We start from the raw sequence: 12,947 nt of genomic DNA, 5'->3' as shown, positions 1-12,947 counted from the left end.
GTAACACCCCACCTCTGCAGAATTGAGGTATTTGCCAATAAGGAACCCTTGTTCTTTGTATAATTATTATATTATTTATATTATGGGTTAGTTTTTAATTTTATTCAAATTGTCTTATGTTTAACTACACTATTAAAAATAATTATATGCATGTTATGCATTAACTTTTGGGTTAAACTATTAAATAAATAAAATACAATAAGTAATAATTTATATGTAATTGCGTAAAATAACAGACTAACTATATTATTGTTGTTAAACAAGTATCGAAAATTACTAAGAAAAAATGTAAATTTTTTCACAATTTTGATAATTTGCAGTCCACTTACATTCAATCTTTAATTTTTTACAATTAATAAAATATTCTTAGTTAAGAAATATTTTTTAGCTTTTTATGATTGTTATTTATTTCAAAATGTTGAAGAAAATATTCTGTTATGGTATAAAAAAAATAATTACTGCTTAATACAAGAAATAAGGTTAATTTTGTTAGTATGAGCGTCCATAACCAAAAATGTAATGCAAACTTTGATAATTATCATTACTAACATTTTTAATAATACAAATAATTGTAAAATTACTTCTAAGTTTAAATACATTTTCTTCGAAAGTATATAAGTAAACACATTTATTAAAATGTTATTATTATTTCATTTAGTTATTAACTAACTATGTTATAATTATTGAATTAAAATATACAGATATAAACTCAATAGTACTTTTAAGTTGAATTTCCTGTTATTAATTAGTTGAAAGTCGGATACTGATAAATTAAAACTTGATATTCAAACAGCTTCTGAGTATAATTAAATAAGTTTTATATCTAAAAATATACGTATGTAATATAATATTACTACGAGTTATTATTATTGTATTTGAAATTTATTCAAACATTTTTATATACTAAGAACAAAACAGTATAGTTTGAGTTTTTATTCAGACAGTGTGGTTCACGTGGGTTGGTTTTAGAACAATACCGGGAAATTAAAATCGTTTGGATAAATAAATTTGTGAAATTTTAATAAGATTTACTCGTCACGTTGCTTTATGACTTTTTTTTGTGATATGAACTTCTCAGCCCTCGCAGAATTAATTTCAAGTTTAACCGATAGCAGTTATTGTACAAAGCTATAACATAATATTAATAATATTTTTAAATCGTAAAAACTACATTTTACGCGTCAAAACAGTAGATTTATTTTTATGATTTTTACCAAACTACCGGGCCGCTTATCCTAAGGTATTATCTGCATTTGTTTAACCGGCCAAGGTATTATTAAACTTAACCTAATAATATTTAACGCACTATTATGTTTGTATTATACTGTGGTGTTCGCATCGCTCATCATATCATGTCGGGAGATTACGCCATAAAAATACGTGTCGTTTTAACGATATCGACAATGTTTTATTTTACCCGAGACAATTTAATATTACAAAGGATGGGAAAATGCTGCAGTTTGTATCGAATACCTAACGTGAATTCGATTAGTTTGTATTGTCATCAGGCGTGAACGTCCCCGCCGGAAGCGTCGAAAGTCACGACTGCCGCGGCACCGTTATCGCAACCGCCCGACAAATTTTGCGAATTAAAAAGTTTACACGGTTTGTAATTTCACGCCGAAAACCACGAACGACACGTGTATCTGACGTGTATGACTCAGTGGTACGACAATACGCGAAACGTTCGATGTTATTTTCTATAATATAGTATTGCGTATTGTGTTATTGTATAGTCAGTTTGAAAAAAAAAAATTGTAAACTCAAACGAAAAACCTTTACGTGTGCCGTCTATTCGATTATAATATCATTGTGTATGATAATCTCGTGTGTGGAGATTAAACTGCTCACGCTTGGAGCATACAAAGAAGGCAATGAAAGTTTCAGCCAAACTTCGAAAGTACCTGTGTGCCTTTGTCCTTCAAATGGGCTGGGTTAGGCCGGGTAGAATTTCTACACCGTACCGATTAAATTTCACCGGGGACAGAAGTGCACGTGAATTCGGCGAATCTCGAGGAATGCTCAGGGCTTTTAAGAAAAATGAACGGTGCGTGTGATGTCTACAGGATGATCCTTTTTTCCACTAATCAGCAAGTTTCCTAGTAAATGTATGGTTTTTTTCTTTTGCATAATTCAGTATGGTAGGTCCTCAAATGAGACAAGGGAGACATATATATTATACGTATACATTATACATGTATAATAATGGAGGAAAAGAAAGAAAAACATAAATTAAAATATATTTCGCTATTAATTTTAATATATTATATTTTTTATTCTTTATTGGATTCTCCAATATCAATAATTGTTATGGGGTGGTAATAATCCTTAATCTAGTTCTGGTTATATGTAATTTAGATTTGATTCGGTAGACTTGACCGGCCTTCCTTTTGCCGAACATTTATGAACATCTCACGTATCGTTACTACGACTAGATTGGAATTTGTTTAGAAACGATTATTTATTCGTCGCGAATCGCTGACTAGGTTTTTAGCTTACCGGACGTGTTTTATTATCGCTCTTTTGAAATTGTGAACAGCAAAATGGAAGGACGAACGGAAACTCATTGTATTTACACATGTTCATTGTTCACATATCCAAGCAAATTCTTATGGTTAATAGATCGCACACTTGCCCATCACAAAAGCAAAAAACCAGACTCACGATTTATTGTCGAGCTTCAAATCCGGGTCATGCATTTTTATTATTATGATTTAAATTGTCTTTGATATTGACACAGTTGTTAATAAAGTGACAATGTTGGCATGATTGAATAAAAATCGAAAAAAATAAAACAAATAACAACAACAACAATTGATGTGATTAATAATAAAGCGAGTATTGTTACCGTTTTCAATGGTTTGAGTATAATATGATATTTTTATTGCTGTAACTTTTTTCGCATTCGACTAGTATTAAGGGAATTCGATTAAAATTCATAGAATAAATCGTTGAAAACAATTTCACACAAAAATAATAATATATTCTAATATTAGCAATAGTTCAGACGTCCAAGAAATCACTAACGATTATGATGGCCACTGTGTAATAGACAAGATAATAGAAAAACCGATACCGGCTAATTACAAAATCAATTAGAATAACAGATTTCAAACAGATTATGTCAGTTTTATCTGAAGTAGAATATCTTTTAGAGTATTTTAATACTTCAAATTGAAATTCTAACTAGTAGGTGGTTTATGAGTTTTAAGTATTTAAAGTTTGATAAACGGAGTAATATAGGTTGCTTTACAATGTTTCTCCTCTCCTCTACTATAATACGCTCACCATAATTTTAAATATTTTTATACATTATTTATTTATAAATATAAAAAATATTTTTAAAAATAGATTTTGAAAAAATTAGTGTTGTTTGATAAATTAATCACCAGTATAATATAAGAATATTTTATGAGTTATATTATCGGAAACTAACTGATATAATGATATGGTATCCTATAGATAGATATTACACATTTTAAATGTTATATTAATGTATTTTTTGAGGTCTATTTGAATAAGTATACTCAGATATTTATATTTTCATATTATTATCGATAAAAAAGAATATTTTTCAAATTTTAATATATTTTATCGTATAGCAGTTATGTCTGATAATATTGTGCATTATAGCGAAATATCATCTAATATTAAGCGTAGTACAATTTCACGTTGTCGATTTCTATAATATCATTTTATTTGAATATTCAATCAGTAATTAATATTTTAACTTTTTATTCAACTAAGATTAACTGATTAGCTTATAAACCACGACAAATGAAAAACCGAAAAAAATATTTATAACCACGCCTTGAAGGCCACACGAAAACCACGATAGAATAACACTGCGTGAGCTATAAAAAATTATCCTCGTCTAACATTCCAAAGGTGATTATCGGGTCACGCGTAATTTGATACGAGCTTTTATCGTCTGGAGTATGAGGATTGGGAGAAAAAAATTGTTTCACCAACTAAAATGGTTGAGGCGCGACGTTAAAATAAAAAAAAAAAAATAATGATAATAAAAAAAATATAAAAAAAAATTCAGGATAGAGTGCGGAGTGAAAAAAACAACAATTATTCGTCCGGGATGCTTTGTACGGAAACAATAAAGGAAATAAAAGTTAAAAGTTCTAGCACAAAGTTGCGAGCACACTTTCTATTGTATAATACGCGGACCAACGGGTAAGAATAGAAGTGGGAATGTTTGGGTGTGCGAAAAAAGTTCTTTTTTTTTTAATTTTTCATCGCGGTCGTTATCACAACCGGGTTTGTGTCACCTCGACGGAATCGTTAAGGACCCTTATTCGTCCCTCTTTTCGATATGGCTTGTTTACCAATCTCTTATGATATTTATGATATTATAATACCGACCACTGGCCGTAACGCGATCGTAACAATTTTGCCTGAAAACAGTTGTGACTATATAATAATATATAATATATTATACTAACGTATTTTGAGATTTCGGTACACCAAAACGTAATTGTAATTAAAAAAAAAAATAATAAAATCAATCAAATAAATGGTCTCGTGTAAATATTGGAATTTGACATATTTTGATGTATTAATTTAATCGACACTGGTCACCGCGTTTTAAAATTGTTATTTATTTGTTATTAATCATTGTTTTGTTATCACTCGGGATCGACATGTTTAAATATTGTTTTATTCAATCACCGGCTTTTCCATATTAAAATACGTTAATTAGGTACGTAATGTATTATAATTATTAATTATTATATATCATAAAATAGTAGCGCTCTCATTGTTCTCAACCTATTTATTGAACGCTGAGCTATACTATTACATATTATTATATTTACGAGTTGTTGACCCTCGAATTCACAACTAATAAAATCGGTGAAAAAAAAATAGCAAAAGCTTCGATAAAAACAGCTATTTGTAGACAGTTTTTATCTGTATTAGAGCTTAAGTTAAATATAACATAAAATACGGGTATGATATCGTAGATATTATCAAAGTTATTTATTTTCACTATATTTATATAACGGTATTTGTCTCGAATACGTGATGTAAAATTCTAAACGTTTGCTACAAATACATAAACAACATTTTGTGAACGTTACTTTAAAACACTGTTGGTTAAATGTTTGTATACCACTAGCTATTTTAGTAAATAGTGCAAGAGTCAGTACTTTTAGTACATAATATACTCGTAGTGTGTGTATATACTGATTGAAAAAAAAAACTCCGAACGCTTTGTTAGGACTTCGCTGGCGATATCCGGGTTTGTCGAACGCTGATAACTTATACGCGTGCGCGTGTGTATGTGTACATGTATATTTTCTATTTCGCACACAGATTACGCGGAACGATTGAAGAAACAACATTTTTGATAATGACCCAGAGACATCTGCTCGGTCGTTTGAAACAGAAAGAGGCTGCACGCATGCAGCCAAACAGTAAAACGGTAGAACTAATAAAACCAAATTGATTTCGCGAGAAGAACAAAACGCACCTACGTAACGGCGGCCAAATGGAAGTAACCCGCGCCAAACAGTGCTGCAGGTAGGTTTAAACAAATAAAATAGAAACTAAAAACAACAGTCATCCGCGTAATAGTGTATATTATGCGTGCGATGTACGTATATATATATATATATATATGTATATGGATTAAGCAAATGAAAAAAAAAATGTTTACTGTTATTATTGCGATCATCACTTTAAGCGCTAAATGAGGCAATATAATAAAGTCATATAGAAAATATGCAGTACAATGAGCGTTTGCCAAGTATAGGTATACGTAGTTAACGAATAATGAAACGATAGCCTTAAACTTCTAGCCGCCGACATTGTGATTGATAAAGTTTTGGTCTTTAGAAAACTTTTCTGTTGTTATTTAACTTCTACGGCGTTGTGGAAAAACCCCACAGTAACAGCTCGCTATATATGTCCAAATCAAACGTCAAGTAGTTTTGCAATAGCATAGCGAAATATTTAATGAGAGTGGGAAAAAAATATTAAAGTGGTTAAACCGTAATTTCAACAGTAAAATAAACGTTTATTATTGTAAAATATACGCTTATGAGCTTTTTTTATACATTCCCGTGACGGTACTTTGTTTAATTTCACTAACTTGCCGCTTATAAATTACTATCTAGTTATAGAATTTAATTTTGTCAAGTTCTATTTGTAAAGAATAATATTTTATTATATTTTACGCCGAGAAAAAATATACAAATGTGGTATCCAGGTACTGGAATTGTTACGTATCAAACTTTATGTATTTATTAATAATATAATATATGTTATTTTAATTTTCACACACAAATTAATTCAATTCAGAATGTCGTTTAAAGTTTATTTTTATTTTGATTGTGTTTCAATTGTTTTTCCATAAATTAGAATGTGCGAGAAATAGAGGTACTCAAAATCACAAATAAATTTAATCTGATTAACTAAATATAATTTAATAATATATTCTATCATGACGGTCAAATATCATTGATGATGTTATACATTTTTAGTTAAATTTATTCTTAGAATGCTTCTTATTTATTTGAATTTTGCTTATCTCACTATCCTATATATTAGTTTTACGAGTTAGTATTTAGTATACTTATAAAAGATAACTCCTCAATAAAAATCTAAATTATAATAATATATGTATATATATATATTATATATATATAAAAGTACTATCTTCTTATTCCAACTATGTAAAAGTTATAAAGCCGAAAAAATGGCTGAATTATCTTATCTAAGAGGTGAATGTTCATAAAATATAAGATATAAACCAAACAAATGATCGTTCTTAGAACTCCTATAAAAAGTTAGAAGGTCAGTATAATTATATAATTCATAACACTTAATCACGAGCACAGAATTTAAAAGTGAATTCAGTGAGTATAGATTTTAGTAGAGTTTGAATTTAAATTGATTCATACTGAAAAGTGAAATCTATTGTTGATAGTGTTTTAGGTATTGATTTTTTTAGCTACTTGTTGAATTGAAAAAAAATTAAATTAAATTAAAAAATTGTATTTGAATTTAAATTGCATTGAATACACCTGTTTAGTGACAATTGAAATGGTATAATAACAATTATGTTAGAAATTCATACCATCCAGATATGATATACGACTCAAAATGATTTAATAGTTTTAGAGCTTACGCACGGCTTTACTATGAGTGTTAAGTGATTTATGCGTGGGATTTACATACCGTTTTATCGTAAAGTAGTTGGATTTTACAGTTCAATTGCACTGTAGACCCGATACGGGCTGTGACGTTGACGGGTCCGGGACCATCCTCAAACAAGGGCGACCATTTCGATCCAGCTTCGTGTTGATGATGATTTTCATCGATCAAATTTACGTCCATCGTAGTTTCTGTCGTCGAAATGTTTTCTGCAAAAATACGGAGAAAAAAAATGTAAAATTGTCAAATTGTAAACTTTATCTTACAGTTTCACATATTATTAACGCGAATACAATATTAGCTATTTTATCGTATTCATAATGTTTTAACTTAATATATTATGATTTAGGTCGGGACATTCGTTAGTAAGAGAAAATTATATATATATCAGTAAACATGTATTATAACGCGTTAACCACGATGATACATGTAATAATATCGTAACACGCCGTGTATATTATACATGTTATATTTATATTACATTTATAAGTTTCTGCTGTGGTTTTGCTCACCGTTCGCATGGGTGCATTTTTAGTGTTTATGCACACATTTCTACAACGGTGCACAGTGATAAACAAAATACTAAAAAGTAAAAATGAAAAAAAAATCCCTATAGCTCACAGTTGGATAATGAAAACTAAAAACGAATCGCCATAGAGTGCAGGTATAGTTGTAGACAGATTAAAAGAAGTATCTAATGTAATCAATAATTGATTATCTACCCACCCCCCCCTCACTCCACTATGATAAAAAAATCATCTTGATCAGAAAAATGACGTAAAAATGCACTAAAAAATACAGATTTCATTAAAATAACCTAGCCCGCTACCCGCAACTGGTGTCAGTTATTCACACCTATGGAAAATCTATTACATAAACTTTATGTGTTATAAATGTTGCGGATGAATTTGTTGTTTTTTTGTTTCATAATAACGCGTGTTTTCGTGTAGCAGTTTTAAGTAAAACTCTTTAACGTAAGAAAAAACTGGAAAAAAACCATAGAGTAGCTCTATGTCTTAAACGCCATCAATCGTTGTAATATAATAATTTATGGATTTATAAAGTGTTTTTTTTTTTTTTTGTTTGTTATAAAAAATATTAAATGTATTACAATAGTAATTATATAATATTACAATAATAAAATTGTTTTAACTAGATGATTTAAGGACATTACGACATTTGGAATTCTCACAAACACAACAGATTTGTAATATGTACAGTTTTATTTAATTTAATTTTTTTTTTTTTTTACTAGAAACAAACTGTGTTAGCGGTGACTTGTAGCATGTCAAATAAATACCTAAAAGACAATTTTACGTTTGTTACAACCATTTCTACTAAAGCACGTTTGTGGACTTTTCCAAGAAATGTCTTAAAACCTCTGCTATTCCTGTTATTTTGAATTATAGTATATATATTACTTTATTTTAGCTTTGGCGTATATTGTTTAAAGTTTCACAGGCTGAAAATTTTAGTTAAAGGGTATATTGGAATTTTGGATCCACCCGGGAATATTAATATTTACTTTCCCACTTCCATGCTAGTATTTTAGGTAAATAATACTATATACGGAATGATCCATTTAATGTAACACGCTTATTATTTCAGAAAAATTATATAATGTTTGTAAGAATAATGTTTTTAAAAATATTTATTTTATATCATTTCAAGTTAGAAAATAATATTATTAACAAAAAAATTTATTTCATCGTTTAAGTAGAATTTCTTATATTACAATAAATATAGATGATAAATGTATTATATCTACATAACTCAATAAAATAAACTGCTTTTAATTTAAATTTTCTGGATTAAAATTGAACATATTATAGATGATTAAAATATTAAATAATACTCAATTATATTATATATATGAAAAACAACAATATATTATGATGCTTTGTTTTTATGCATATTGTGTAATGGAAAGAAAAAAATTACAGTTCTTATTTTTTATATTAATATGAATGTAAAATATTGTCTGAAATATAACGGATTGGTCGTAGAAATAAGGTATACAATTTAGTGATTTACACGAATAAAAATGTATAGGAGCCACCTGGGCCGGATCTATGGGGAGGCGGGGTGAACCGGGGCACTTGTCGCGGAATTCTTGGTCGTGGGGCGCCAAATTACCAAATAGCAGTGGCGTAATAGAGGGGGGCTGAATTATGAGAGGGCACTAATTTTATACTTTGCTCCTGGTAAAATGTACGCTAGATCCGGCCGCCCTCACCGTCATAAATCATAATGCACCTAATATGCAATAACTTTCATTTAGAGTAATATTATTAATATTGATTTATTCAGTTACATGTATTTTGAATTATCAATCGAATTACAGTTTTAGACAAATATTACGCAGCTTCACGCGCACATCGTTCACTGGATAGTGTTTCTCGTTAAACAATATTAAGATCGCCGTGAATCAGTAATAATAGATAATATGAAATAGAATAATCTATCAAACAAATGGAATGTATGACTTTAATAATATACGAGTCAGGTGTATTTCGCATTCGATCGAAATCGTGCAAATAACGCAATATAATATTCACGGAAAGTAAACGTCGGCAGTGTTATTTTATCATAGTAAACATATTGCGGTGTATTTGTTAGGTTTGAACAAAACACGAGAGAAATTATATTTTTTTTAGACTTGTTGCTTGGTGGGCAGCGCGGGCGGCGAGTGGGCACGGTGGGAATGAATAGATAATACGAGTTTCACAGTATACGGGCGTTCGAATACCAAGGAAGTCAGTTTGCTGTATCATTGGTATAGGTGTCAAGTCGTCATCGTCATTGTGAGTAGTCCGATGTAATGGATGAGTTAAATTTGAATTTAACGATAAATTTTCGTATTTGAAAAACGATTCCAAGCTATATTATTACAAAGAATATTTAATATATTATGATATAAGCATTTTATTATATTGCCACTATAGTAGTTATTTATTATACAATACTATTACAATAAATATCCGTTATAATATATTTATAATATTATTATTATTGTTATAATATTATTTATTAACTATATCGTATCATATTATATGATTTTTATTAACTTTTAAGTTGCTATAACTGTTAATTGTTAACTTACAAGAAAAAAATACATTGTTTTGTACAACTGATCATTTTCTCTGTTCTCTTTCATCCAATTATTTTAAAACATTTTTAATGGAATTCCTTATATAGTACCAACTGGATTTAATTTGCTACCAAAAATCACCTTCAAAGTTAAGGACCAACTCATTTTTTGTACCATCAAAAATGTTCACGTACACACAAAAAAAACAACACAAAAACCAATACATTTATCGTTCTGCTTAGAATGACAACACCCAATAAGACCGTTAGGAAAATGAAATTTTAAAATTATACAATATTATCATAACTTTATTATATTATACTTGGCACCGTAACCTTATTTACATGACATTTATTGCACAATGAATGGCAGGTACTTTTTGAATAAAATTCGATTGTGCAGATACACGTTGTGGCTTTAGAATCGACAAAAAACTATACACATTCGCTGCTAGTGAATTATTTTCAGCTGCCAGTCGTTCAATTTATATAAACGTGCAGTGTACCTATTTGGACTACCTTTGTTTACCGACTTACAGTGTTTTCCAAACGGTATCATTGAATCACTATGTTTTTAGTGTTTAACACATTTTTGTTTCGATGACCAACATCTTAAGAAATGTGTAAAATGCAATTTGACATAAGGTTTTATCAGATGTAGTTTAATGAAAATTATATATTGTATTCGTTGTGATCGCATACGTTTTAGATTTTATTTTTATAATCCGAGTACAGAACATAGATATCGCACTGGATTGATTAAGGACGATTTATTAGATAAGAATGATTAAAAAAGCACGAGTTTGCATAATATTTTTCTAATCAAAAATATATCTTAATTATTGCTAAAAAATGTTCAATTTTAATGATGTCAAGTTCAGATGAGTGATATAGGCCATTCAAAACAATTTTGACTTTCTGTACAGTTTGGGTAACACTGGTAAGCGTACCGAAAACTCTGTGACGGGAAAATATATCGTTCTGTGTATTCCGTACTCTTTTGTCTGCGGACGTCCACCCAGTCACAATCAATCATTTGGCAGGTGAAAAAGGTGTCTGGAATCGGAAAATTTGTTGCTAAAATTATACTATGGCTAGTAATTGCATTAAAACCCGTACGCACGGAACGTCCTCTCACCGATATTTCCCGGTGAATCGGGCTGTGCCAGCGAGAAAACTAAATTACACGATAAAGTTTAGTTTTCACACACAAACACGTGCATCTATCATCAACGCCGAGATAATAAGATCCTTTGTAGTAGTAGTTTAGTCGGATATTGAATTAAAATCGTTCCACAACTACGACGACGGTGACGAAAGTGGCGATGTGACGACGACGACGAGCGTCATAGCTCAATATAATATGCTAACCCAAGCTCAGTGTCTCTTTAACCACCGATATTATAAATTGATTATCTACGAGATAGGAAAAAAAAACGATCGATTTTCCACGACGAGGACACGAATAGTCTATGGACGATTATGAGCTTACGGGTTTCCGACAATCATCCGACTATAAACTATTATATTATTACGCGGGCTAAATGAAATCCTCACCCATCCGGCAGAAATCTATAACTTTCTACGATTACACACCAAATTAGGTATAATATAATAATATAATATCTTGTCGACACGACTTAGCAAACCGTAATTATCGTCGAACATCGGACGTTCATTTTACGATTAAGATATAAATTTAAAATTGTCTTTATTATGTATATATATATATAAAAATCAAATGTTTAAGAAACTTATAACATAATCACTTCATACTCTGACTGTCAATCAAAAGACCATTGTGGCCATCATTCACGTCGAGTCCGCTATATTATACTGAATTGTTTATCACTTTCAACTGTGCTAAATCTCATTATACTCTAGTGATTAATTTGTTGTGCTATATCAGAATTCTCCACTCTTTGCTAGTTACAAAAACGTCGACTTAAAAAAAAAAAAAAAAAAAAAATCAATTTTAATCTTACATTTTTATCGAATTATTACTATTATTATTTGTATTGACCATTTCGTGTGTCATAAATTTAGGTTATATATAAAAAAAAACATTTTCCATTGTCTAACTGCAATTACTACTCGTCTTGAATCCAAGTCCTTTTCAAAAGGATTTTGTTTTAAATGTATAACATACGTTAAAAAAACTTCAAAAATATCAACGTCTTTATTTTTTTGCTTTCTGACAACTTAATCTCGAAAATTACAGTTTGAATAAAAGTATTTCTTCATCGACAATTTTAACCGACATAAAAAAAAACCATAATAATTAAGACAGTACAATACGTTTTGACAAGACTTACCATTATTATCAGCATTGTTTTCTTATTTTATCTTATCTCTTCACTATTAATAGTATACAATAATCTAGGTTAACAAATGCAAGTTGCTGTCTTATTGAAACTATCCAAAAAATACGATAAGTAGTGTATTTGTAATGTACGTAAATTACATGACTGCTTATTTAATTGTAAAACTTGACTTGAATAAAAAAAAAAAAAAAATAAACGTTTTTCGGTAAAGTTACGCTGTGGAATTATAATACTATATAGTATAGTAATTGCCTTAAGGCCCGTGTGCAGAAGACACCTTCATTTGCCGCCCCTACTGTTATTTCGCCACTCGGCTGTGAAAACAAGATTACACGACAAATTTCCGTTGTCTCTCTCACACACATA

At 29.6% G+C, this 12,947-nt stretch overlaps 1 protein-coding gene across 4 annotated transcripts in view; it reads right to left on the bottom strand.

Annotated features, from left to right (window-relative positions):
• LOC132921626 (cell adhesion molecule 3-like) overlaps positions 1-12,947 on the bottom strand; it is a 410,858-nt gene that overhangs the window by 77,595 nt on the left and 320,316 nt on the right. For all 4 annotated transcript variants that reach the window (XM_060984754.1, XM_060984756.1, XM_060984755.1 and 1 more), the window contains one exon: positions 7,192-7,376. In XM_060984754.1, the coding sequence (XP_060840737.1) occupies positions 7,192-7,376 (185 nt within the window). The remainder of the gene's footprint in view (positions 1-7,191; positions 7,377-12,947) is intronic.

Source organism: Rhopalosiphum padi, chromosome 2, assembly GCF_020882245.1.
Source record: "Rhopalosiphum padi isolate XX-2018 chromosome 2, ASM2088224v1, whole genome shotgun sequence".
NCBI classification, from domain to species: domain Eukaryota; kingdom Metazoa; phylum Arthropoda; class Insecta; order Hemiptera; family Aphididae; genus Rhopalosiphum; species Rhopalosiphum padi.
The sequence above is the reverse complement of the archived record's forward strand: the minus strand, read 5'-3'. Positions and strand labels throughout refer to the sequence as shown.